The following is a 27445-nucleotide window of genomic DNA, read 5'->3' on the forward strand; positions in this document are numbered from 1 at the left end:
CTGGTCTGGTCTGGTCTGGTCTGGTCCATGCCACTTGATGGCTTCGTCACCACTCATAAAGTCAAGCATGCATGTGCACCAACAAAACGGTCAAGGTAGTCATGAAGCCTGGTCAACATGCCAAACTCAGGTGCTGTCAACCTGTTGGCTGAAGCTGGCCAGGCACCGTTCCGATTGATGCTTGGTCCAGTCTGGTCTGGTCATATCAATCTGGTCTCCCTGCATGTCGTCCACCCATCACCCTTGACCCCGTCGTAAACCCGGTTCATGCATCCATTTCCCATTTCCCCGGATGATGATGTGTGGTTGCTCATTCCATGACCACGGCCAACAGTGATGTTGGCACTCACTGGCTGCCGCCACTTTCAACCGTTAAAGTCTAGTGCGCACCGGCCAAGTTGGAAGTTGGCCTTTGGCTGTTGGACGCAGCAATTGACGTTTGTGCCCTTTCCCAGGAGTCTTTTTCCGTCCTGGTCCAGTCTGGTCACTCCAGTCAATCCAGTCAATCCAGTCAACCCAGTCCAGTCCAGGTCAGCCCAGGCCAAGCTCAGGCTGGTCGGCTTGATTGATTTGAGGGTCCCCAGCCAGACTCCCAGACCACAACCAGACTTGACCAGACCAGACGCGCATACGAACAAAGCCCAAGCCCAAGCCCTCAAGCCGTTATTATCCTTTATCTCTCACTGCTCCCTCTCCAGTCTCCATCTCTCCCTCACTCCGGTCACTCCAGTCGCTCACTCTCAAGTGCTCTCTCCATATTTAACCGGTCCCGCGGCCGCTCTTTCCTGCCACAACCATTGTCCTCTTTCCCTTTCCAGTAACGAATCTATTCTCCCCCAGTGCCAGTGCCCGTCTCGCGCCCACCAAGCCAGACCACACCAAACCAGACTGGACTGGACTGGACCCTTCTCATCGCCAGGTTCCTCTCCCCATCCTCAAGTCATCAGCTCGCGTGCATGCGACCAAACTACTAGAGAGCATGGATATCGAATCTCGGCATTAGTCGTGTCCTCGTCAACTTCAGCCCTTCGCATCAATCATCAATATCCTCGAAACCCACCGGCGGTGCCCTGATGCCCGTATTCCCTCAGGCATGGTGCCACCGGTGGAGGTGAAGCAACGCGGCAAGCCGCGTGGGATGCGCCGAGACCGGGACTGTCACAGCTGCAAGCTGAGGAACATCAAATGCGACTTGAATCGCCCGTCATGCTCGCAGTGTCTTGAGGCCAAGATATCTTGCGGCGGCTATCCCCAGCGTGTCATATGGGCAGCTGACCGATTGGCGAGGGATACCCAGGCTGCACCCTCAACAGCGTCAGCGTCGGGTTCGGGTTCGGCTTCAGCTTCAGCTTCATCATCAAACAACTCCTCCAAGGTTCAAAAAAGGCAGCGGAGAGAGTCCCGATCAAAACTACCTGATAACAAGAACACCTTGTCGCCAGAACAGGACGTCACAAAAACCCCGACTAGTGACGCCGCTACGGCAAAAAGTGAAAGCCCAGTCTTGGAGCTGCGCCGTCTTCCTGTGACGGATCAAAACAGTTTCATCACCAGTCTTGTCGCATTTTGCCAACACATCATATCATCGGACGGCTCAGTCGGCGACCACGGTCATTATCTCTCCGCCGAGGCTGTTCGACTCATCTCAAGACTCCACGATCTAATGAAGGCCCGTATCGAGGGCCGGTCGACGGTGCCGCTGGCTGGTGGAGAGGGGTGGGACTCGATTGATACAGCTCGCCACCGACTTGCCGCCTTGGTTGGCCTCAACGAGGCTCTGGAGGCTGCCAATCCGTTTGCTTTTCTGGGAATCGCTGCGTTTGCCGTCCTGGAAGTATGCGACAGCCCGTTTGGTGAGTGGCAGCGGCACCTCCATGGTGCCAAATCCCTGCTGGATTTCCACTGCCCAGACCCGCCCGCACTGGAGAAGCTCTCCCACACGGTTACAGGCCTGACGGAGATTGTCGCTAGATTGGTCTGGTGGGATACCCTCGGGGCGATTGCGAGAGGGAGCAAGGGACTTATATTTGATGACTGGCATCGACAGACTCTTGACCAAAGACTGTTTCAGGTTGTAGGATGCTCAGCAGACACGCTGGACCTGTTCAGCAGGGTGGCAAAAGGCGAGGGTGCCAGCAATACATTAAGTTGCTGTGTCATGGCAATGGAACAGCTCGCCAAAATTGATGCGGATGAGTCTGCATGGAGCCTTTCGGCCAATGTCAACAGGTGCGCATCTGCAATTGCGATGCTGACCCAACTGGAGGGTACTACAGACAGGCATGTACAACGAGCGTTGGACTCGGCAGTTGAGCGAACGTGTCAACTGATTGCTCGTATGACGCCGTCTTCCATATATTATATTCACGTAGCTGTCTCGGCATACCTAGCTGGTATGCATGCTACCACTCTGCATCAGTGCGAGATATTACGAGCCTATTGGCATCACTGCAACCATGCAGGTGTACAACGGTACCCCGATGGCTTGGCGAAATGCGAAGAGAGATGGAGAGCGAGGGGTTTGACTGGAAGCACAGAGTGAAGTCTGGTTGGATACCCGCGGTGTTTACTTTGGTATAAATCTTGGTATTGGTGGGCATAGACGGGCGGTGTTGGATGAAATAAAATGGCTCCTGATCTTCTTTTTTTTCTTTTTTTTTTTTTTTCTTTTACTCTCCGGTTCTTCATCTCAGCGATAGTGGTAGGAAGTAAAGCCAACATCAAAGCTGTCTCAGGCATGGGAACCGTCTGGGCATCTTTGCACTACAACCATATCAGGACTTGACATCACCACCACAACAATGACCATGTTAGCGTTACATTCATCAAATAACCAAGACATCACAACTACATGCGGCAGCGAACTACTGCCGGTACCCGCTGCAAGCCACCAAACACGAGTCTAGTTTGCTAGTCTGGTCAGGGTCTCGCCAAGTCAGACTCTCAGTCGCCCGCCCATAACTTCTGGGCGTTTTTTCGGCTTCGAAACCAGTATGGTCTGGCTTGTTTGCTATGCACATCACACCCTGACATGTCCGGGGACAAACATTGGACCTCATGGAACGCCATTCTTTTGAACCAGAACGCCATACCCGTCGCTTCCTCCAGCCCATTTTCACATTTGAAGCTAGGCAGAACTTCCAAAAGATTGCCATAATAGGAAACCATTCTATTTGAACAAGATTTTGTTTGTTTGCTTCATGAAACTCTCTTGGCGCCCTCCACTTCCGCCATTTTACCCCAGCCCCCGGAGCCAGTAGTTTAAATTAGATGAGTTGTACTGTACTTATTACTGTGCTCCGTAATGCAGTGCAAGCTATTTGGAGAGGTCTGGTACAGTATCAGATGTCGTCACGTTATTTTACCGCTCGGAAGCTGCATCTCACCCCCGCACGCGCCCACAGAAAATACAATGGACGGACATGTCGGGGTGGCAATTCCTGTATGTGTGTGTATTTACGGAGTACGCCGCATGGAGTCTGGTCCAGTTCTTGTCTCGTTCTGGTAAAGATGCATGTACATACCTAGTACAGAGTTTGCAGGCGACTGGTCTTCTTCGGCTGCGATGCAAGCCTGCAAGATGCGGAGACTTTGACCTTGACGAGATGGACATGGAGAGACAGACATGGAGACGAGACGGGGGTCCGAGACTCCCCACAGCCAGACAACATTCAATGGGGCTGTCCATGGGCACGCGGACCAGACCAGACTTGACCAGACTCTAGTCGACTTGACATGGAACTGATGTCTGGTCCAGTCGGTCCAGTCGGTCCAGTCTGGTGTTGTGCCATTCCCAGCCAATGCGCCGACAACGGAAAATAGCCCATACCTAGTTCATATAAATGTATTCCGCCTTGTTTTTTAGGTTCTTTTCTATTTAGTTGATTCGCATGGACATTTGACCCAACCAACTTCCCCCAAAGATTATGGGCTGACCTGACCTGACCTGACCTGACTGAAGAAGATAAAGCGAATAATAGTCTTCTTATCTCTTCCCTTCTGACAGACTTGCTGAATCTGAGCGTTTTGAGTAACAACTCCTTGTGCTTCCGTACATTCTCAATAGACGGCCTCGTTCCTCTCCTTCAAAATGACGTCAGCTTCCTTGATCGCCGTAAATGGTGTAAAAGGGACAAAGGGCTCAGCCAGCACAAAGGCTTCAAATGGTACAAATGGTACAAATGGCACACATGGCACACATGGCACAAATGGCAGCTCCTCCTGGGAGCAAATAGGCGCCAGGAAGCGACAGGAGCTCTTGGCCTCTATCCCAGAAGAATGGCGCATCCCGACACACCTACTACCTGCTGAGACTGAAGACGACGTGACTTCGTGGCCTGAGACGTGCGGATGGTTCACTCCTGAGGAACTGGCCATCACCAACTCATCTGCCTCCGAGTTGGTTCCTCAGCTCGTCTCTGGTCAGTTGTCCTCCGAGACAGTCACGAGAGCGTTCTGCAAGAGAGCCGCTGCTGCTCATCAATTGGTGTGTATTAGTTTGTTTTGGTATAAGCAAAAAGTCGGAAGAATCATGAGCATTTACTAACAACTACTACCTTACACCACTTAGACAAACTGCCTGTCCGAAACCTGCTTTGACCGCGCCATCAAGGCCGCAAAGGAGAGGGACCTGCACCTCAAGCAGACTGGCAAGCCCGTCGGTCCCTTGCATGGACTGCCCATCTCGCTCAAGGACAACTTCAACCTGCAGGGTCTGGATGCGACTGTTGGCTTCGTCTCTCACGTTGGCGACGCAGCCAAGGCGGATTCCACCCTGGCACAGCTCCTGGAAACTGCCGGTGCTGTCTTTTACGTCAAGACCAACACACCAACTGCCATGATGATTGCAGAGAGTGTGAACAACGTCTTCGGCCGCACCGTCAACCCCCTCAACAGAAAGACCACCAGCGGAGGTAGCTCCGGGGGTGAGTCGGCGCTACTCACCATGAAGGGAAGCCCGCTGGGCGTTGGTTCTGACATTGGAGGCTCGCTCCGGATTCCCGCCGCTTGCACGGGCATCTTCACACTCCGTCCATCCTCTGGACGCTTCCCCGTGAGGAACACCAGGTCCGGCATGCCGGGACAGGAAGCCGTGCAGTCGGTGAACGGGCCAATGGCACGCACTCTCGACGATATTACCATGTACACAGAGAACGTGGTGAATGGTCAACCGTGGCTTCTGGACCCACGATGTTTGCCTATTCCTTGGAGGGACGTGCAGCTGCCCAACAAGTTGAAGATTGCAGTGATGTGGCATGACAACATGGTCCGTCCCACCCCGCCGGTGACCCGTGCTCTTCGCGATGTCGTGTCCAAGCTCAAGGCTGCCGGGCACGATGTCGTTGAATGGGACCCTGTTGATCAGAAGGAAGGCCTCACCTTGCTGGGCCGAATGTTTGTGGCGGATGGAGGCACCGCCATCCGAAAGCAGTTGGAACGAACTGGTGAACCGTGGAGACCCGAGATGGAACAGTACAGGATCGCAAAGGAGCTGTCTACATATGAAATGTGGAACTTGCAACTGGAAAGAGTCGACTTTCAGAATCGCTACCTGGACCGCTGGAACAAGGCCGGCATTGATGCCATCTTGTGCCCTACGATTCCCTTCAACACTGTCAAGAATGGAACCTTTAAGCATGGTGAGTTGAGTTACCCCTAGCCCCTTTTTTACAAATGGGAGTTAGTTGGCCCCCTGCTGGTATCAACACCTGGCTAACGATGGGAAATGTATCTGTACCCGCAGTTGGCTACACGGGTGTTTACAATGTGCTCGACTACTCCTGTCTTTCGTTCCCAACTGGAATGACTGTGGATAAAAATCTTGACATTATTGAGGAAAGGTATCAGCCACTGGGCTCGGACTGCGAGGCGATCAATGCGGACTGTAAGTGACTGGGTTGGTTTCATTTGGAGGCTCCAATAAGACATTTTGCGAAATGGATACAGTAAAATTTGCTGACAGATATTTATAGATGATGCTGAGACTATGCACGGTCTGCCGATTAGTCTTCAGCTAGTAGCGCGAAGGTTAGAGGAGGAAAAGGTCCTGGCCATGGGCAGGAAGGTCTTGGATGTGCTGGGCTCTTAGGATAATAGCTAATATGCATGAATTTTTGGAGAGTAGCGCTCACGCACTATGTTATGTATGACACAGAATTGAAGATAGATTGCTTGCATACAGAGTATCCAAAGTAACGCTTATTGCTCTTTGGTCTAATGTAAAAGTGTGTAAATGCCAACGTACCCTGTACCCCGAGCTGGTTTCATATTCAGATACAATTTTTCTCTCGTGACCCAAGAGAGTAGCTAAACAAAAAGTCCAATCAATAATTTCACCAATTTGATACACCCGTAGCACATTTTTTGATGCTCTTATACCGTCTTGTTGTGAGGCAATCCATAAACTTGTGGTTCCTGTGTAAGCTGCCATTCTGGGTGCTTGGACGACGTGGATGCAATACGTTCACCTGATCGCTTGTGCAGCGCTTTATTCAACTTACCCCGCGAGGAAAGCCGTGTTACAGAGACAAGAGCCAATCAGGTTAGAAATATCCGAGTCATCATTTACCAATCGCCGTCATAGCCCTGAATCAACGCGTTGACGCGTTTCTAAACTCTGGACGTACCAAAGACACGGAGTTGCGCAAATCGACTTGGAATGATCCAGTTCATCGGACTAGCGCTAAGCCGCACCCGGTTTGACAGCCAAAGTCCTGGGTTGGGTCAGTTGCGGCTCTGGTCTTGGTCGTCAATGTTGGACAAGTTAGAAAAGTGGACAACTCATGAGGCAACTCGATCTTTTGAGTTACACCGTCCCGGAATTGTGTTTGCGGTGCCTTTGAGTGGGTTTCGTTTTATTAGCATCAGGCTTCCTCTCCGAGAGCTGGATCCCATCCATTTAACTCTGCAAGTTGTAGTTGTGCCTTCTCTCTCGTCATCGTTGATCCCCAGGCTACGTCCTGGTACTCAATCCTTTCCACCTCTAATCACGCCTCTATAGCTTTGGCATACCATGGTTCAACTGCAGGATATCAAAGCCTCCAATGCTCGACTAGCCTCTACCCTCCCTGGCCTGGTTGCCGTCTTTGTTGGTGCGACGAGCGGCATTGGGGAGTTCACGCTCAAAGAGTTGGCACGTCATGCACGCTCGCCGCGTGTATATTTTACTGGCCGCTCACAAGAAGCCGGCGACCGCATTGCAGCTGAGTGCAGCGCGTTAAACCCCGATGGAATATTCACGTTTATCAAGGCAGATACGAGCCTTCTTCGTAACGTGGATGCCGTGTGTTGCGATATCAAGACCAAGGAAGAGTGTATCAACCTGCTTTTTCTGAGTGCAGGAACGCTCGTCCAAGGCGAATGTATGACCCCAACATCTCGAAGAAGTAGCAGAGCTGATAACTCCTTGATTGCCACATATAAATAGACACGGCAGAAGGGCTCGACTTGGATCTTGCCTTGAAATACTACTGCCGCACACGCTTCATTTCCAATCTGCTCCCTCTCCTGAAAAAGGCAACGTCTCTCCGCCGAGTGGTCTCTGTCGCTGCCGGCACGAAAGAAGGACCTGTTGACCGATCCGATCTCTCTGCTGCCAAGAATTTGGGCATGCTCGCTCGTCGAGCTCATTTCACCACCTTCATTACCCTGTCACATACCATCTTTGCTGAGAAAGCACCAGAAGTCTCTTTTGTGCATGACTATCCCGGTGCCGTCAAATCTGGTATATTTCGTGGCAACACAGGTGTAGCCATGTTGCTAGTTAGAGCGGCCCTCAAAGTTATCGGCCCCTTCGTTTACATTCCCTCTGAAGAGTCCGGCCAACGCCATGTATACCTCTCCACAAGCGCTGCATTTCCTGCAGCAGCAGAGAGTAGAAACACTGGTACAGCACGTGGCCTTCCATTGGCAGCTAATGGACATGTTGCAAGAGGGATTGATGGCAACAAGGGCAGCGGTGTTTACTCAGTTGATCAAAACTGTGAGAGTGCGGGACAGGCTGTCGAGGAACTGCTTGCTAATCTGAAGAATGATGGAGTGCGCGACGAAATTTGGGAGCATACACAGAAGGTTTTTGATGGAATCACTGAGGCTAGAAAAGTCTAGAACCACCATGTTGTCTGCTGAGCAGGTGGGAATGACGAAGGTTGGGGTATTGTGCTGTGCAGTTTGTGCAAGTTCAGAAACAAAAGGAGAATTGAGAACGTGGGGTCATTATGGGCCAGAGACTTTTATTATCTACACGAGCTTCTTGAACAGCACCGGAACGGTAGGGTCGGCCAAGACGTTGACCTCGAACATGATGTTCCTTGGTCGACCGGTCCCTTCTTTGAGCTTGATATCGTAGTTTTGCAAAATATGCACAAGAATGATCTTGATCTGATTGCTGGCAAAGAATCGGCCAGGGCAAGCATCGTTACCAAATCCGAATTGCATGCTGTCGTAACTGGTGCTCGCGAACTGGTATTTGTTTGCCGCCTCTGGTGTGCTACGCAACTTGTAAAAGCGAAAACCGTCAAACTCGTTTGGATCACCCCATTCCGCAGGCGACTCGTCGAAAATGTTGGTATTGCATTGCACAATGGTCCCTGACGGGATGTTAAACCCGTTAGAAAGCTCAATAGGAACCAACGCTTTTCGCTGGAATGTGGCTGGTTCGACAACAAACGTTAGTTAGAGGATGGACGCCGCCAGTGATCTACAACTTACCGACGGATGCAGGACTGTGCCGCATCGACTCTTTCATAAAGCTGTCCAACTTCTTGAGATGTGTGAGGTCTTGCTTTTGGAGAAGCCCTTGGCGGTCCTTGGTCACTTCCCTGATTTCCTGTCGAAGTGGCTCTAGATATTCTGGCCTGGCTGCCAAATCCAGCAATGTATGAGTGATGGCAAGTCTTGTTGTGTGGATGGCCGCAGTAGCTGTCAGCATTTGTATCTTGGCAAGTTCTTTAGAGTCGAACGATGTCTCCCCAATCTTCTTCGCCCTCTTCTGCATCCATTCGATGGTGTCGTAGTATGGGCGCTTTGTAGACATTTCTGCTTCCGCATCACGCCTTGCCAGCTCGGGTAGCAGCAGGTCATGGGCGTGCTTGTGGTCACCTTTGATGCGATTTATTTCTGGGACGAAGAATTGCGCAATTGGACGAAGCCAAGGGTGCCAGAGCTTGAGCCTCTCAGCTCCTACCATAACGTCTGTGGCGAATTTGACGCTACTCTCTAGCCAGTCTTCACTTCGGCAAAGAGGGAGTCCAACAAAGATGCGAGCTGAAGCTTGTGCAACAACTCGATTCAGCTTTTCTTGGAGGTCAATTGGTGTCCAGTCTGGATGCGCTAGTTAGCTCTGGGGGTATACGACCTGAGAGTTGAAGAGTGAAGGTACCTTCGCATGGCGGAAAGATGGTGTTAAAACACCAATCTACCTCTTGTTGAACATCCTCAACGAAATTGCCCAAGTTTCGGTTCAAGTCAATCTTGATAGCTCCCAGCATTACGTCACTCTCATGATCTATGGTGGTGTAGTGACCGATAAGCCGCTGTGAGTGGTTATTAGCTACCTTACTCCGGAGTGGTATTTGGGAAACTCTGTGGTAGGCAGACTTACATCGGCCAATGCCTTCATGCCACTGGCTTGGCGACGATTGTACGGTTTGAGGTCGACGGCATACTTCCTGGGCAGAAATAGTCTTGGTCCATCGGGTGTCAAGACCTGGAATATACTGTCCTTGAACTGTGCATTGCAAATACAAATTAGAAACACAGCTGGAGAAGGGGAGGGCCAGTGGGCATGCAAACCTTTCGATACCCTTCACGTAATATGGCATCAGCTTCTTGTACATATCGTAGTTTTAGAGTGCTACTGTCTGCTTCGTCCAAGCCAACAGTGGGAACATTAAAAGCTTTTGGTCTCTTCCAGTATACCGACAAGACCGAGATCAGTATCACAACAGCACCCAACACCGATGAAAATATTGTATATGACTCCACGCCCGCCATAACTGTGATTCTGTATTTCAGTATCAAAAGGCAGGATTCCTTATTCCACCATCACAACAGGATTAATTGCAATGCCTTTAATGTTTGGTTCTGCAACTTCTGCATGCACCCCACCAAACCCCCACGGATCATGCATGTAAGAGAGCTTATGGTTACCTTGCGTGCCGTGTCATCTTATTATTACGAGATACACTCTTAGCGTTTAATGTTGCCTTGGCTACATGCTCAGTTTCCTCACTACTTTTCGCGGAATATACTCTGGGCTATAGCGGTCGCTGCCTTTGGAACCAGCACTCTTCTGGTATCATTCTGCGGTGCTGCTGGATGGCTTCAGTACTGGTTAGGATGTGGGGAGCTTCAGATGTTACTCTGCCAGACACTTTGCCGCCTTTCCATACTTGTGAAACGATCATTCCACGACCAGAAGGTTGCATTGTTGCGCTTACTCTGCCACGATAAGCGGGGACTGGCCTTGCAAGCCACCGGTTGCATACGAACTGCAACGTCGAGTCGCCGTCGAACCGACTCAATCTGGGATAAGGGAACGGTCAATAGCCGATAGGACGCCCATGTCAAGCACCTCGTGCTTCGTGCAAGGACATGCATGGACTCGGAATCGTGAATGGTTAGGCGCGTTCTGATTCCCACAGAAACGAATCGTCAAGGTGTGGGAGGAAGGAGGAATGTACGGGATGCGATAGAAGGTACCTTGAACAGCATCACTTCGCGTTCTTACATCATATAACCACCCTCCTTGGTATCCTGTTGCCGTGACTCTGCCTGTTATCAGAAACCGCAAGCCTTGCCTACAGTCCCCTTCTACACATCTATAACCCCCTTTTTGAGTCTTTCGAGCCAACAACTACACCAAGTCATCATGGTGCCTTCAGCAGTGGATCAATGCGAAAATCGGGTGCCCGTTGGTCTCAAACTCATCCCGTCTGATAAGCTGGACGTCCGTTCAGACGAGAAGATTGCAGCGTGGCTTCAACAAAGACACCCCGTCACTTCAGATAAAAACGTTTGGGCATTCTGGAACAAGGGGTATAGTCAGATGCCCCCTTGGGTTCAGCGCAATGTGATTAATTGGGTTCGACGTCTCGGCTCTGACTGGACAGTCCACCTCCTCGACCTTGTCCCAGGCTCCGAGACAAATGTTTATCATTATCTGGATAAGCAGTTCTTTCCAAACGCCTTTAATGATAACACCATGGATGGACCGCATGTTGGTGCACATCAAGGAGACATTGTCCGACTTCCTCTGCTGTGGAAATATGGTGGCGTATGGATGGATGTAGGAACATTTCTCTTTCGCCACGTTGAAGACATCTGCTGGAAACTGATTGAAGATCCCGAGTCGCCTTATGAAATGTCCGGCTTTACCATCGAACTGCGTCCGGAATGCGATTCCATGTTGAATGGATTTATTGCTGCCAAGCGCAACAATCCATTTATAAAACGTTGGCTTGATATCTATCTTGCGCTCTGGACAGGCGCGACCAACTCTCATGACTTCCACAAGCACCCCCTCCTCAAGCATTTACCTCTTCTCTGTCCCGCAGTAGACAAGATGAACTGCCCTAATCTCAACGTTATGATGGAGAACTTCAGCGATTATCTGTCACAAACCATGTGTTACGAACGACTGCGCAAGCTGATTGACCCAGCAGATGGGTTCAATGGACCAGAGTATTTTTCCAAGCACATGTTTCTCACCCCAGCACTACAGGAGACGTTTTATTTTCAGCAGGTAACGGGTTGGTCTGGTACTCGACAGTTTGAGCTACTGACAACTCAGCGATCGGGCGAGGGTGTGGTGAAGGACGATAAGTGGCAGGATGCTGAGGACTTTGTGCATAAGGCATTGGCCAACACATCTACGATGAAGTTATCTCATGGACCTGCTGGCGCTCTTGAGTCGTTTCTGGCAGATCTATGGGACTCCAAAGAGCATTGCGATGCGGACAACGTAGAGGGTACTTTTGCAGCATACTTGAGATATGGAAGTGTACACTTTGACCAAACTAGAGAGTTGGTGCCTATCAAGTATGAACTCACTAAAGAGGAAGTGCTACATTGTGGTATTTTGGATCCCAAGGCAGCCTAGCTATGCAGAGAGTATATTGAATTATGTATTTGACCGAACGTCTTACCAGTCACACAAAATGAACTAGTGAATGGAGTTCCTAGCAAATAGGTGATGACGCATTAGTAACGACTCACTATTGAGGGTGCCATCAATGCGAGATGCTCCAGAAGTGACTCTTTCGCATGCAAGAGCCAAGTTGGCCTTCAAATCATCACCTTGATACCGTGAACCAGGCTGGTGGCAACATCTTGCAGTCTTTCTCACGCATCTGTTGTAGTGGTGCAGGTGCAGGGCGAGGTTTCCGGGATTACTCCCCAGCCTACTCATCAATAATCCACTCCCATGCATGGCCAAGAACTAGTATACTTTGAGATATGCAGTCGTCATCTCGGTTAATGGGTTGCGATTTGACTTTCTCGATGGTGAAGGATTGGATACCTGGTCAGCCTGCCAAGATTTCGCCCGACATCGAGAAATCTAGACTTGACTCGACAGTGACGCGACGAACGTTACATCGAATATCAAAGTTAGCCGGTCTCACACAACATGGTAAGAGCCAATAACGAGATGGATAAGCCACTCGGGATATACTCACTTTGTCGATAGGGCGGGAACGACTAATTAGACATGTCGCCGCTAATAATAGCTGTTCATGCTTTGAGTGAAGCAGAAGTCCTTGGCGGGATACCAAACCCTGCACTCAGGCTGCTAATGCGGCAATGAGTTACTCTACCGCTTCGCAATGGAATGATGCCCATATGTGAGATCTCAGGGGTGATACTAGTACACTACCAACTTTCAGGTAGTTTTGCTCTATTTTGAGTCGCTGAGACCGCGGTTTTGCAAGGGATCAAGCGGCTATTATACAACTTCACCGAAGTAACAACGGCCCACCCTTCAAATCGCCATGCTGAATCCGGCTATATCTTTGACTTCTCTCTTAACTTTGGTACCGATGACCTTCGTGCTTACTCTCGCCAGTAAGCACAACTCTACTAACTCGAAACTACAATGACCTACACATCGATGAGGAGTAACGTAATATCAGAACAGCATCGTGAGACAAGGTGGGCACTCGGCCTTTGAACTGACTGGACGCTTGCCTGGCGTGCTCCGTGTAAGAAGTTACCGGATAAATGGTCAATATGAGTTCCCTTGTACCTCGCCACCTTGACTGTGATACGAGGGCTGGGCAGAGTGTATGGCGTAATCTATCAGCTACCATATATAGATTCCCTTACATCCTGGCCAGGTTTGGACAAGATTCTTAATGTACCTAAGTGCTGCTCTTGTATACCTCCTAGCCTCCTTCTAGACACACACACATACACACACACACTCACAAAAGAGACTTGTCAAAATGGCACAGGTACAGACCGCACCGTTCTTTGTGCATGATCTGCCATTGAAGGGGACCGGAAATGGCTTTCAAGATGCCCAGGCAGATCAAAGTATACCGAAGATTCTCGAGATGACTATCGATCGACAGAAAGTGGTTGCTAGAGCTCTTAATCAAAAGATCACTATCCCGGATATTCTCAGCTTGATGCCGGCCTGGCCAAGCGAGTTTCAGCCAGATATTGATGAGATCAATATCGAGATTGACGACTGGCTGAAGACGTAAGATGGTCTGAGTACAGTGCCGCTTGGTGCGAATACTAACCGTGTATGGCAGAGTTAATGTTGCGGAAAAGAAAAAGTCAAAGCACCGAGCAAGGGGAAATTATACCCTCCTCACTGCTGTGTACTATCCCCACTGCAAGAAAGAGAAGATGCTTGTGCTATCTAAGTTCCTGTACTGGGTGGGTTCAACCGTAAATCATTATGTGTAGTCGCTGACTTGGGACTAACTTTTACTCAGATCTTTTTCTGGGATGACGGTAAAGACATTCTTGCCTACTCCTGTTGCTACAATTGCTGACTTGGCAGAAATCGACACTGGTGGCGAGCTCACTCATGATAGAGAGGGCACTCTGCAGTGTTGTGCTGAGACAAACAAATGCATTGATGATTGCCTAGGACCCAACCCCAACTTTAAACCACCACCTCACTCGCGGGGCACTGTTGAGATGTTTTATCCTATCCTTCAAGAACTTCGTGCTGGACTTGGCCCCGTCTCAACGGAGCGCTTGCGACTGGAGCTCCATGACTACGTGAATGGCGCAGCTAATCAACAGCGTGTGAGGGAGATGGACCATCTACCCAACCCATGGGACCATCTGCAGATGAGAGCCGACGATGTGGGTGTGATTCCGAGCATTACGCAAAACGAATTTGCTATGGAGTTTGAACTGCCCGAACATGTCCGGAGACACGAGGCAATGGAAGTTATCATCCTCGAATGCACGAAACTCACTATCCTTCTGAATGAGATCCTGTCCCTGCAAAAAGAATTTGTCAGTATTTATCCGAACATTACCTAATTACAGCTGTGGAAACTTATTTGGCATGCTAGCGCGTTTCACAACTTGAGAACCTGTGCTTACTATTCATGAACACCTACGATCTTTCGGTGCATGAAGCGATTGACAAAGTGCTGGAACTTATTAGAGAGCACTACCAGCTATGTCTCGCGGCTGAGGCTAGGCTCCCATGGAGCAAGGACGATGAAAAACTCAATGAGGACATTCGCGAGTATATTCGAGGTTGCCAACGACTGGCTACTGGTACGGCGTGTTGGAGGTAGGTAAAGCAAGCAACACATGGCTCTTTAGTGATGCTGACCTAAACGTAGCTATCGTTGTGAGAGATATTTTAAACTGAGTCAAGTAAACGAGAAGCAGGAAGTTGTTCTGGATTTGTGTTTCGAATGAAGATCATGGCATGAGGTAATATTTTCGTCGATATAGAGCACACAATATACGTATCCGTTTGTACCAGATACTTGGCGAGATCTGAATAGCATGATTGCAAGTAGCTTTGCACAGTATCTTTGCACAACTACAGCCAAACAAATGATGAGCTAGCACCAAGCAACTCTATTACAACAATTTTGCTTGAATGGTCAAAAATGATCACGAAGAAGCTGGTCGTGGATAAGAGCAGCTCTTGGTATGCATGATCCGAATCTCTTTCCGAATACATTTAAAAGTCCCGAAATATATGAAATCCCGCTTTATATTAATAAAAGATAGAAATATTAGACAGGGTTCAATGTAAGAGAGAGGCCATGCGCGCCAATACAAAGACAGTGAATGTCTCAATGCGGCCAACCAAATGTCAAATCATATAGCAGGTCGCATGTATGCCCCCGTTCAGTCTAAGTCTCTTCACTCGCGAGGTACGGGATCCGTTTACAGCTTGGGTGAGCCCATCTGGTTGTTTGTAGTGTTCAAAATTTGACTCGCTGTGGTGGCTCGTTGCGGTGGTACATCCATGACCGGGTTATTGCTAAAGAAGTTGCGTGGCCGCAGCAGCAATGTCATAGGTTCCACCGGCATGATGGGGAAATCTTCTGGGGAAGGGAAATGCACGACTCCAAAAGTGTGCCACAAGACAATATCCTCGTTGTCAATGCTCTCTGAGCCGTCGCCAATCCACTCGGTGAGACCGACGTCAGTCTCACCAGAGGTTTGTGGAACGTGTCTGCCGGCGGGCCAGAATTGATCGTCACGGTCTGTATAATGATCAGTGTTAATAGCAGTGACTTGAAGCTCGGGGCTGTTGCATCTGAAGCATGCTTGAGAATACGAAAGGTGCGACACTTACACTTGGTGACGTGAACTGCATGCCGGGCAAACCCAGCTCGTTTCCACACGAGCGAGCCTGGTTTCGGTAGCAGACGAGGAACCTCACGGCTCACAAGTTTGTAGCTGGCTGGCTTTTTGCTGAATGGATGGATCTTGCTGGTGTTGCAAATGTCCCAGGATCTGACTGTCGCGCCGTCGTAGTCGGTCATTGCTTGTCCAGTGGTAGCCAGCTTTGTCTTTTTGGCATAAAATGCATTGCCATATGGGTTCATAGGGCTTCCAACAGGCTCATCAGAGGCGACAGCGTCAGTCATGAAGACAGTATTCCGTGGTCCGTCCACATTTGCGTTGATTCGGAGGCAAAACAGGTGTTGATGGTTATGTGCATTGACGCCTTTCATTCCCAGTTGTCAGTCGTAATCGTAGGTTTTACGTCGTAAACAACTTACCGGGATACACCTCAGTGCCCCATCCATCGGTGTCTTCACCAGGATTGATCGAATACGTGTTCAAGATGCCCGTCAGCTTAATTTCTGGCTGAATGGTACCATCTTGCTAGATGATTGTTAGTTGTTGCTGTTTTAGATGAACACCATGATGACCTACATGGAAAATCCACTAAAAGAGCCAAGGTTAGCTTGCTTTAAATTAATCCTAATTGGAGTTGGCACCTACTTGGATAGCATACTCGTAGTTGGCTGCGGTAAAAACTTGCTGAATAATGAGCTTGCGAGCCCTAGTGACGATGCCTGACTCATCTCTAAAGTCGGTGTGCTTAAACAGAATGCCATTATCCTCTTCATGGATGCAGATGGCATTCTTGATGTGCCTGATGTTGCCGTCTCTGGTGGGAAACTCCGCGTCTAGGTAACGAATGTATCCTTTACAGTCACAGCCAAGTCTGAGGCTGTTGGTCATGTACCCAGCACCATACTCACCAAGATCAAAGGCATGCTTTCTCTGATGAGGGCGATCAGGATTGCCACTGGATATGGTCAGATACTCTTATCTCAATGTCTCAATACTGTGGCTCATCGATTCAACTTACTAAGGTACAACCATTTCCACCAGGGACATTCGGTAGAAAATTGGACGTTCAGTGCCTTTGTCGTTGTATCGTATGTCACTGAGAACGATACCTTCTCGGTAATTGAATCCGATGTGGAATCTCCAATTCTGCCACTCCATCTCTCTGCCGTTCAGCTTAAACGACGGACCTTCAGGTTGAGTGATTTCCAGCGGTTTCAAGTCAGTGCGATAACCACCCTTGGCATTGATGTCAGCTGGATAGTAATTTATTGTCGCTTCCCTTCTCAGAGGACGTCGCGTCTTTGGAATATCGATGTGAATAATTTTATCCTTGTCACTATCGTAAATAGGACAAAAGTCCAATGGATACTGATACTGGCAGTCATCGATGTTTGGCCTGAAGTACATGAGCGCTTGTTGGAGGCGAACATTGCTGCCGAAGCGTTCATCGTAGCCAATGGTCCAAGGGTCGCAATAGACTTTGTGCATTTCATCTCTGGCGATGCCACTGATTTCGCATTGTTTGATGACACTGGAATCAGTGCGAATGACTTGCTCAACTCTCTGCAACTCCTCCACGGTAATCTAAGAAAATGTGCGTGAGTTTCCAATTCATCAAGATGTCATTGTAATACTTACAATTGGTTGTCTGCCATTGACCCATTCCCACTGAACAATTTGGCTCTTCCCAAGGTCGACTAGACCATCGCCAACTTTGCCGCCAGGTGCAATGACTGAGACGTCAGCAACACGAGGTGGTTTAGTTGCATTGGATCGTTCCGCCAGCCATTTCGTCATGCCCGCTTTGCGAGGCTCATGGAGGGAGACAACATGGAAGTTTACATTTTTGTGTGTCTTTCTCACAATGGAAATGACATTCTGTATTTCCGTCGCTGAGAGGGGGTCTAAAGGATGCTGTGTCGGCGCCATGCTGCAAGAGTGAAAGCAGACTGATTGTGCAATTTGGGAAGACAGATTGTGCCGAAATCTCAGTGTTAAGCCAGCGGTTGGTAATGTAAATAAGTGTTTTGCCTTTGACAAAGGACCAGTAGGAAAGTCCCAAACGGATGAAAGGAAAGCTCAATATTCTCCGAGTATCCTTTGCCACAACTGGAAGCAGCCTGGTCGGCAACCAGGTGGCTTTATTCAATGTCACTATGTCCATTGCCCAACCATACTAATTCAGGCAATTTTACCCGGCATTATCTCTCGGCCCAGGGCGGGTAGCCAGCCAGCCATGGAGTTATGGATCAATGGCATGGTGGTCTGAAACCGCGACCAAGTCCAACACTGCAATGACATTCTTGTGGCTTGCTGTTTCCCCTCTCTACGTATCGGAGGTCTCACACGATAGCGGTCACAGCGAGCATAGTCGATGACAATTGAAGGTTACTACAGAAGTCCTTGATTCCTTGCAAATGAGACTAGCGGTGAAAACCGCCTTTTTTATGCTCGGGCTCCCTGCCCCTGAGCTAGGAAGCGCTGCATCACATCAATTTTCCGAGCTCAGCCTCGCGGCCCTCCTGCTCGGTCGCGGCGCCTGTGTGCAACAGGAGGCATTCAATGTCTCCCCCGCAAGCCACCAGACTGGCTATCTGCGAGGTCCAGTGACAATCGGGGGTACCATGGGTGCTATGATGGGCCGAAGATTGCTCTGAAGGTTGTCTCTGTAGGTGTTCTTGAGACAGGTACAAAGTCGGTGTAAACATTATGTCTGATTTTTGAGACACAGGACGAGTGTTGCATCCAACGGTGGCTTTGGTGGTTGAATGCGATAGAGGTTCAAATTTTGTGTTTGTAATTGCATCTACATACTTTAAAGCGCGCAATAGTAAAAGAAAATATAATGTGCAATCTAATGCCAAGGAATCGCTGCCATTACCAAGGATACTGCCGGACCTCGTCCTCACGACTCAAGTCTAACCCGTCCTGCATTTGCTCCTCATGCTTCTTGTCCAGGTATTCAAGAAGAACAGCTCCATACTTCTCTCTCCCTTTATAGTTGGAAACATCATGATCCCAGCTGCGTACAGCACTGGCTAATCTGCCAGGTACATATTCTTCCTGGGCAATTTCCGTTATTGGGAGGAAGTACGTACGAATGGTGAAACAAATGGCTCCGGTTTTGGGTAGCCGTCGTAGAGATTGCCTCTCAGACCGAAACCAATGGTTTTCAATAATTTTGTCCTTCTCAGCTGTGCTCCAACTTACCACCGGGTCGTCCTCCCCGCCGATGCTGTGACTCCATGGGAGTGAATCATCCACCTGAATGAAGTAGTTGTTGCGGCCATGGAGCGTATCCGTCTTCATACGCTGGAAAAACTTCATCATGCCTCTTTCGAGCTTTTCTCTGAATGACGGTACATTCCCAGATGTGTGAATATCTGACAATGACATGCCAAATTTATCGGAGAGCCTCCAGAACCCAGCTAAGAGAATGCATCCAGCCAGAAGACGGTATGAGCCGTCTGGTTGTTCCAATAGCAAGGCAAGATCATCCTGAACCAATCGCGCACACATTGCCATCGGGTCTTCTCGAAGAGGGCGCTCAGTGATGTCGAAAGACTCACCCGACCAAAGATTATCAATCCCGACCGAAGTTCTTTTGTAGAGACTAGGATAGCGAGCCGGAAGATAACCCACGAGTTCCTCTAGCAGTTCGACGGCGGCAGGATAGGCATCTGGGTGAGTTTTGACGCATTTGCTGCCCCGTTCTTGAATCCGCGTAGCTTTGTCCGCGTGGTATTTTGGAAAGTGGTTATCAAGTTCAATCCATTCATCTCGCTCGATGGTTCGTAGACCCATCGTGATGTTATACTTTGGGCCATATCGAAACGCCCTGTAAGGGAGAGGCTTGGTGTGATGAATCGACCACTGCGAATACGATCGAGGTCTTTGTTGTTTATAGCATATTGGATTAATGGGCTTCTCAAGTTGCTCCCCGTGTTTTTCCGTAACAGAGCGTGGCGTCTGTCCGTCAAAGGCCCCTTGCTTCGAACGTCGTTCAATCGCGACGTACCACAATGCTATGCCAGCAACGGCCAAGAGTACGAAGACTCTGAACCCGCCGTAGGGATCAAGAAATACTGGGACCGACATCACTGCTCTTAGAAGGCAGAAGTTCAAATTTTGTGTTGGTTAGATGTAGTGCTTCTGGACTTGGTGGTCAAGGTTGAGCACAACACGAGAAGCAAGGTCAAGTATACCAAGTGGCCCAATGGCGGCGATATGTTGCTGTGCCTCAGCTTTTTAGTATGATGCGATTTCTGTGGCCAATCCTCGAACTGCTCGTTTAATGCCCCATGGAGATGCATAACTATCCTTGAGGCCCAATCGCTAGACGGACTGATCATCATGTTTCATAAGGTGCGGTGAAAGTGACAACTGGTGCCAATGCCCGCCGGAAACATTTTCCTAATCAGGAAATCAGCTGCCATCACACATCTCCAACACGGCACCTATGCAACTCTGACGCCAGAGCAGGACGCAATGCACAACCATTGACGGTCCGGAATTTGTAGACGAATGGCGTTAGCATATTCCAAGAATTCGGATGATTCGCCAAACACTATGATCATTCTTAGCTATCTCGGCATTGCGCGATCTAGACTCGGAAATTCGACAGGAGAGTACTTACATGCGACAAGTGAATTGCCTGGGCGTTCCAAACTATTAAAGTCTGCATATTCCAAAGAGACTGTATTTTGCTTTCCTTTCTTTCTCCCCTGTACGTAATACTCGCCCTGAACAACAAAGCTACCACAATTTTATAGCAAACATGGGTTCCAATTCACCATCATTCCAATTCTATCCCCAGGCGCAATCCAAGTTCCAGATTCCGCTCCTCGCAAGCGACAATGCCTTCTTAGGAGATGTCTTCTCCAGTGAACAAACATCAGACACGCCGATTTCGTCAGGCTTCTTTAGGCTGAAGAAGGGAGAGCCCTTAACATACACGTACAAGTACGATGAGATGAAAATCTTCCTTGAGGGAGACTACACCATTACCGACGCCGGGGGTCAAACAACTACTGCTCGACCAGGTGACGTGGTATTCTTTCCAAAAGGTGCCACAATTACTTTCACGACATCCGACCACGGTCTAGCCTTCTATGTCGGCCAACGAAAGAAGAACGACTTTTAGGGTGGGCAGTCTTGGAGAAGTGGGCAGGTGTAGCCTTGACGTCTTTGGAGATTGGTACGAATGCATTTAAAGTTGGCTTACAGAAGCATTTTGCAAAGCATAAGACTACTTTCTAAACTGCCCTCGCAATGTGTTCCATTTTCGTACAGTCAAAGCCAATGTCTGAACGATGTTCAGGTCTAAAACAAGCCAGCTATCATGGTGACATCCTTCGTCAAATGACCGAAACTCCCTTTAGTGTGAGAGCTACGCTCTAATCTTTTTGAGGATATGTGAATACGAGTGCCCGTACCTCGATACTCTCTCGTGGCGAACATTGAGGAGGAATAGTATGATGCTGAAAAGAGATATGGCTGCAGACGTCAACCACTACGAGCACAGCTCGAATGACTGAAATCAGCCTACACTTCGCCGGGACGCCTTAAAGAGAGTCGAAGATCTTGATCATAAAGCCCTCGTTCTCATGTTGATTGCTCAAGTAATGCCACTCCAGTCCAGGTCTGTGCAAGAGCATCAATGTTTCGCCATGGCGGTTCCGCATAATGTAGTCTACCGTCAAAAAAATTGGCATCAGTAACCCTCCCATCCTCTCGCTACTTGATGGGTTGGCGACTTAGCTGGGGAAGCGGTTGGAGGACTGGTGTTGAATTTCTTGCATGCCCTGTGAGGCGACATCTCTATAGTGGGCCTTGTTTTGAGTATTGGAAAATTCGGTATTATTCTTTATGCTATTAAATTAAGCATTGGTACTAGCAACTCCAACTTCTGGTCCATGTGTGACTCCGCGCTCTGTCTCCCAAGCCTCAAATCCGTTGAGGTATTTTTCGGTAAGGTATCTCATTGTGTTCATGGCACTAATTTTATAAGTACGAATCTGTTTGCTGGACGTGTTGAGCAGCTTACCCTCTCCTGAAACGTAATGATGAGCTATATGCAATTGAGGAATGCAAGTCATATCGGCTGCGACAGGTCAGTGGTTCGCATCTACTGTATTTTATGTCACTTACATTGAGTACAGTGCATTGCGATCATCGTGATCCTCTTCTGGAATGGAGATAGGAAAATGCTTCTGATATGCTTTAATGTAGGACTTTCCAAAGCGATATCGAAGCGCCCTCCACGTTCCTATCTCGTCTTTTTGGCGCTGAGACTTCGGGACCCCCAAAATGCATTTTGTTTTTAATATTTTCGGGACTACTTACACTCATTATGCGCCCAGAAGACACAGGCGTCAAAGACAATAGGCTTGCCGGTTGCATTGTCAGTGCAGCAGTTGCCATACCAAAGATCCCCGTGAATCAAGACGGGAGTGATGGAATTGAGGACACTAAGTGGCTGTAGGAGGCGCGGTATTACTTTTTCATACAACTGCTCACAGAGGGCACTCATTTCTGCGTTTGGGCCATGGACATCTTGCTCGCGCGCAAGCATCCGCACCACGCCTTGTCGAAAGAAATCCTCCCATGTATCGCACCAGCTATTATCCTGTGCTGCGAAACCCATGTGGGTAGGCACAGGAAAACCATACCTGCCCGGTGACAGTGGCAACGAGGTTTTGTGAAGCCTTGCGACGGCCGAAGTGAAACAGTGACCCTGGATGGGCAAACAGCGCCTCCCAGGCTACGAAAGTAAAAGGAGTTCAAAATAAGTAAATAAACAATAAGGCAATTCGGGATTTTGTACAACTTTGTCTGGTATTACAAATCATGAGTCTCATCCAAAAAGCGACCGTAAATCGTGAGCTTCCATAACATCCAGCCAATGCACGTTGATGCAGCCAGCAGGCTCCGTGTCATAAGCTGTCCAGATGGCCTTGACAAGTTCTTTGGCCACAACGATTGGCCTCGGTTGCAAAGTGTTCTCGAGTATGTTGAGTCGCCTGATGATGAATTCGCGCGATGTACTAATATCCAGGGCTCTTTTCCGTGGCAGGCAGACATCCGTCTGGGCATGCCCCGAGTTACCAATTTCATCCACATACTCCAAAATACTTGTGCTATTGCAGTCTAATGGGGAGTGTTGATTACTTCCTCTTCTCTGCGGGGAGTTGGTTGATGGGTTGGGAGGCGGCGATGTTGCAGCATTCGATGAGTTGTATCGCAGGCCAGTGCTGGCACAGATGTACAGGACAGGCTGGATAACTCGACTACCAGAGTCTGGGGGGATCTTCTCCAAAACCTTGATGAGGTCAAGCGTCAAGGGAATGATGAATTTGTCCCAAGACTCACAGTCGTCAGATGGCATGGAACTGTCCGCTTGAAGTCGCATCGACACAAGATCCGGGAAGGTGACATATAGCTGCAGCAAAGCAGAAAGTTGATATGCTTCAGCGGCGCTCGCGAGGTGTAGCCACGGCGTCTTTTGGTCTCCAGTTTCGTTTATTTTGGACATTGAAGAGTAATCCAGCTCAAGAAGCTGCTGCTCTAGTTGTCGGGCCTCCTGAAAGGAATCCATCGCTGCGGAGAGAGTAATGACTCTCCCAGTTGGTTTAGTGAGTATTCGACGGTATTCTCGACACAAAGTAACGGACCTCAAGAATAGGCGAGACGTCCGGCTTGAAATACCTGTCCAGGGATGTGGTGACAAATCTGTGCTTGTTTCACAGCTACTCTTCTCACATCGTTGCAGGTTTGAGTTCGCTGAGACAGAGTCCCCCAGAGTGCCCACTACATCACTGTCGGCAACAACAGCCAGTAGCATCTCCCAATATACGAGGCTATTCTTGAAAAACAGAAAATTTTCCAATTCGTCTTCTCCAATGGCAAGATCCTGGTCTCTTAAACGCCGAAGTAAAGCTCTAGCTTCTTTGAGGTACGGTAAACCAAGAAGCCGGGCGTCAAGCCAGCATACTGACGTCCCCAAGCAGAGTAAGGAGAAGAGTAGGCCCGTAGGGAAGACATCAATACGGGGCTTGCTCTTCAGTTCGTCAATCTCAGCCTGGACACAGACGCTGGCGGTCTTGAAGAGACTCAGCGCTTGGCGGCGCAGGTGTGGAAGTCGGGCGGATAGAAAGCCCGCCGACATGCTCTGAAGAGAGTTGAACACGGAAGCAGAGTGATGCCACAGCGAGTTCGCCAATTTGCGATTTAGATTGACAGTAGAGTCAAACGCGGACCATGCAGGGCAGACTTGGTCGAACCAGCTATTTATCAGAGCCAAAGTTGCGTCTGGACCTTCGGTCCAGCAAGGTGTTTGCGGGATCGTTGGGATTGGGGCAGCGGCGGAGAGCGAAATTTGGTTCCATATGGTCGGTTCTTGGGACGAGATACTTGTTATGCTAGTCCTCGGTGATAGCGACAGGGTGGGAGATGCAGAAAACTCCATGTCTGGTAGTAGACTGGTGGTTTGGAGAGAGCTGGGAGATGTGACACACATGTCGGCGTCCCATAGTTGGCTGCTTCCATCGTCGAATACATCGAATGGCAACAGGGACAAGGAGACGAAATCATCAGTCCCTGGTGTAGCTTCTGTGATATCGACCTGTGGTGGCGACTGTACGATGGGATCTACATCAGATTCGACCTGTTTTGTTTTCTTACTTTGTGAGTTTTGCCTTTCGTTAGGCTTGTGACGACGAGTTGGTTGGTGTTTGTATGACCACACAAGACCACGGGCGTAACCACCGCAAGCCAGGCCCTTTTGAAGGCATTTTTGGCAATTGGGCCTTGCCTCGTCACATTTTACCTGTGCTGAAGTCAGCACATATCCTCGAGTGTCATCATAATTAATGTTGCCACTTACGTGTTTCTGCTTGCAAGTCAGGCAGCCAGCACGAGACCTGTGTCTGGGACGGTCTGACATGACGGTTGTTGATCTCTACCGTCTGAACTGGGAAGTCGTTTCGCTGGCAGCTGTTTGCTGGTTTCCTTCAGCTCCCATAGACAGCTGGCGGATTCTGCTCTCGAGAGTTCCAGCCAGTGTGTAAGTGTTGGTCGATTGTCGCGATGTTGGTGGAGTGGCGACGGACAATGCGAGCGGGGAGGGTTGTAATGTGGCGTCGATGTCACTTCAAAGTTTAGTTATCTCTGCTATCTTTTGATACCGCATGCAATGATATCGTAGGTGTTCCGTCAGATACGGAGATAACGCATGATAGATAGGACGAGATAGCCAAGCAGATAGGCAGATAGATGGATACCTGGACAGAGAGGATCCTTTGAGATGCTGGAACTGGGTCTGGCGGATAAAGCTTAGAGTCTTTCCCCCGTCAAGTTCAACTTGACTTGTCAAGCTTCATCTCACCCCGCATTTCGGGATGGATGTGACATGCTAGTCAATACCAAGTTGTTCAGAACCAAGAGATGGGGATCCACCATCCAAGTTCTGGATTCTGGGGTAACACAGGACTAGCAAGGGAGTATTTGTGGCGGGTCATGCGGACCCTGATCGAACTGGTAGGTCCAAATGTTCAGCCGTATGAAATTGGCTTGCCCATTATATTAAGCCAGAATCCAGCTTCTTCCCAGCTCCGACTCTCCAGTTCTGGGGCCGGGCGGATGCCTTGTGGACAAGCGGACCACATCTTGCAATTACATTCACTAGCAATCGAAGTTGGAACCCATAAAGAATTGATCATGACTGCTTCTTTATCATCTATTCTACCTGAACCGGATACTCCCCAAGGGAGCAAACGCCAATAACCGCTGAGCTGCTAGCTTGACAACTATGGGCCTTACTGCCGCAACCCTTTTAAGGGTAAAATCTGGTCTTTACGTCCTCTCCGGATGACGTTGTTGTTGCTGAATGTAAATTTCGCCGAAATGAAACAGACTGATGCTCCTCGCCGATCATTGACGACGCACTCGAATATATATGCGTCAACCGACAGTGCCCGCTGCCGCAGCATCACTCTGAACTGCGCCGCTAATTGAACCGACTCGCCATTCTACATCTAATCAATGAACCGGCAACATCAACATGCCAAGTTTTTGAACATTATTCCATTGGGCTCATCTTCTGCATTGGGTAGGGGAAGAGAATCGTGACAGAACGGCACCGCCAGTGCGTGCTCAATGATGAGCTTCTGCCTCCTCATGGTATTATAACCAGAGTCGCAAAACATCGTCCGGGAGGTGATTGACCGTAATTTTGGCGACCGTAAGACAACATTGAATGCTCCACTTAGATGTCGTTACAGTGCGTCGATGGCAGTCTCTCTTGTACCTGTCCTAACGCTCTGTTAGTTTACCATGGCACTGCAATATCACCAACAGTTAGCTCTCGTTAGAGTAGTCAACTGATGTTGACCTGAGCCTTTTGTAACACCAAATCACGTACCAGATCACTAACCCTGACCACACGTGCTTTGCCCGGAGAGAACCCAAGGGAGCTTACTGTGGCTAGACGGTGATGAAATAACAAATGAAGTAGGTTATAAGGGCGGACAAGCAAGATCCGAGTTTACTTGCATGTGGCGGCCAAATTCTTCATCGGTATTTGGCGAGGTTTAACACATCTTGTACCACCAAGCCAATAATACAGCAAGGAGATTCCTCACTGCTTACATGACTGGTCGTTGGCACCATTGGGCCAGACCCCTCCTTCCTTTACGTGACATCGAACTCAATTATTTAGATAGGCCGTGGGCGGCATAAAGGTCACAGAATCGCACCAATGCCCTCATCCGACAAGTTCACGGGATTTACTACAACTTCCAAAGTAGAGTATTAGAGAGACATGGCCGTTCTGTCCAGATTAGCAGCTTCCTAAGCGCTGCACTGTTCCAAGGGTGGCTGCTGCTGCAAGTCTAGCCCTGGAAGCTGGCTCGCACTGAGCCCACAGCTGAATGCTAGTCCGGACTCTGCATATGTACTCCGTAGAGCCTCGGAATTCTACACAACAGTCCGTCTTCCCCTTGTTCCAGCGTCCTTGCTGGGAGAGGGCAGTGCAGTGTCGGCTAAATATTGTTGACATGGAGCAAGCTTTGCGGAGGGAGCAGTCTTGATACAAAGGCCGACTTCCTTACCAGGTACATTATACAACATCCCAGCCACGAAGTGCCGTAGAGGGGGACCGACCTTACCGCATTGGGTCCGATTATCCGGCAGGGTGGCTTTCTCCTCAGTGCTCTCAGACTCCTCACCTTGCCAATGCCTGGTCCCAAACTGTCCTGCTGTTGTTGGGTATCTACCAGCTCGGCTCTGCGTTCTTCTTGTTTCTCAGCCTACTGTTTTCCGAGGATAAAATTTCTACATCTGGAAATGATGGCTGCTATCTTCATATCCTCACCACTACATGCTCACCACGGCAATGACGACTCCAGTACCCTCTGGGCAACACGGAGAGACAGAGCGCCCGCGTTCCAAAATTAACGGATAACGAAGTTGGAGATATCTGTGATATCTTTAGCCCCAATACAGAAGAACCTTGTGATACATCTATCAGCGGGATGGCTGATTTATATCTATCTCTAGCCTGCTGTCAATATATCACGCTCACACGAGCCACTGGCCTTGTTGTTATTATCAGTTCTTAATAGGTTTTTTATGTACTGTTTACAAT

General features: G+C 49.2%; 9 protein-coding genes across 9 annotated transcripts; 6 read left to right on the plus strand and 3 right to left on the minus strand.

Moving 5' to 3' along the window:
- Positions 1 to 1093: 1093 nt before the first annotated feature.
- VFPPC_10822 (Zn(2)-C6 fungal-type DNA-binding domain-containing protein) lies at positions 1094 to 2542 on the plus strand (the record flags this gene model as incomplete). The annotated part of the gene is made up of 1 exon (XM_018289130.1): positions 1094 to 2542. One exon carries the CDS (start codon positions 1094 to 1096, stop codon positions 2540 to 2542), a length of 1449 nt encoding a protein of 482 aa, XP_018142807.1.
- Positions 2543 to 4090: 1548 nt separating this feature from the next.
- VFPPC_10824 (fatty-acid amide hydrolase) lies at positions 4091 to 6088 on the plus strand (the record flags this gene model as incomplete). Its single annotated transcript, XM_018289131.1, has 4 exons — positions 4091 to 4486; positions 4571 to 5639; positions 5744 to 5884; positions 5973 to 6088. 4 exons carry the CDS (start codon positions 4091 to 4093, stop codon positions 6086 to 6088), a joined length of 1722 nt encoding a protein of 573 aa, XP_018142808.1.
- Positions 6089 to 7012: 924 nt separating this feature from the next.
- Positions 7013 to 8106, plus strand: VFPPC_10825 (NAD(P)-binding domain; the record flags this gene model as incomplete). Its single annotated transcript, XM_018289132.1, has 2 exons — positions 7013 to 7361; positions 7427 to 8106. The coding sequence occupies 2 exons, from the start codon at positions 7013 to 7015 to the stop codon at positions 8104 to 8106; spliced, it is 1029 nt and encodes a 342-aa protein (XP_018142809.1).
- Positions 8107 to 8238: 132 nt separating this feature from the next.
- On the minus strand, positions 8239 to 9993 carry VFPPC_10826 (cytochrome P450; the record flags this gene model as incomplete). Its single annotated transcript, XM_018289133.1, has 5 exons — positions 8239 to 8651; positions 8710 to 9321; positions 9380 to 9533; positions 9602 to 9727; positions 9793 to 9993. 5 exons carry the CDS (start codon positions 9991 to 9993, stop codon positions 8239 to 8241), a joined length of 1506 nt encoding a protein of 501 aa, XP_018142810.1.
- Positions 9994 to 10870: 877 nt separating this feature from the next.
- VFPPC_14832 (glycosyltransferase) lies at positions 10871 to 12100 on the plus strand (the record flags this gene model as incomplete). Its single annotated transcript, XM_018292600.1, has 1 exon — positions 10871 to 12100. One exon carries the CDS (start codon positions 10871 to 10873, stop codon positions 12098 to 12100), a length of 1230 nt encoding a protein of 409 aa, XP_018142811.1.
- A 1342-nt stretch (positions 12101 to 13442) lies between these two features.
- On the plus strand, positions 13443 to 14895 carry VFPPC_10827 (terpene synthase; the record flags this gene model as incomplete). Its single annotated transcript, XM_018289134.1, has 6 exons — positions 13443 to 13702; positions 13758 to 13884; positions 13944 to 13962; positions 14012 to 14478; positions 14538 to 14764; positions 14817 to 14895. The coding sequence occupies 6 exons, from the start codon at positions 13443 to 13445 to the stop codon at positions 14893 to 14895; spliced, it is 1179 nt and encodes a 392-aa protein (XP_018142812.1).
- A 480-nt stretch (positions 14896 to 15375) lies between these two features.
- VFPPC_10828 (peroxisomal copper amine oxidase) lies at positions 15376 to 17730 on the minus strand (the record flags this gene model as incomplete). The annotated part of the gene is made up of 7 exons (XM_018289135.1): positions 15376 to 15698; positions 15791 to 16165; positions 16221 to 16326; positions 16378 to 16389; positions 16447 to 16756; positions 16820 to 17385; positions 17440 to 17730. 7 exons carry the CDS (start codon positions 17728 to 17730, stop codon positions 15376 to 15378), a joined length of 1983 nt encoding a protein of 660 aa, XP_018142813.1.
- Positions 17731 to 20578: 2848 nt separating this feature from the next.
- On the plus strand, positions 20579 to 20944 carry VFPPC_10830 (ethanolamine utilization protein; the record flags this gene model as incomplete). The annotated part of the gene is made up of 1 exon (XM_018289137.1): positions 20579 to 20944. One exon carries the CDS (start codon positions 20579 to 20581, stop codon positions 20942 to 20944), a length of 366 nt encoding a protein of 121 aa, XP_018142815.1.
- A 1713-nt stretch (positions 20945 to 22657) lies between these two features.
- Positions 22658 to 24745, minus strand: VFPPC_10831 (Zn(2)-C6 fungal-type DNA-binding domain-containing protein; the record flags this gene model as incomplete). The annotated part of the gene is made up of 2 exons (XM_018289138.1): positions 22658 to 24628; positions 24686 to 24745. The coding sequence occupies 2 exons, from the start codon at positions 24743 to 24745 to the stop codon at positions 22658 to 22660; spliced, it is 2031 nt and encodes a 676-aa protein (XP_018142816.1).
- Positions 24746 to 27445: the final 2700 nt, after the last annotated feature.

This window comes from Pochonia chlamydosporia, chromosome 5, assembly GCF_001653235.2.
Source record: "Pochonia chlamydosporia 170 chromosome 5, whole genome shotgun sequence".
Lineage (NCBI taxonomy): Eukaryota > Fungi > Ascomycota > Sordariomycetes > Hypocreales > Clavicipitaceae > Pochonia > Pochonia chlamydosporia.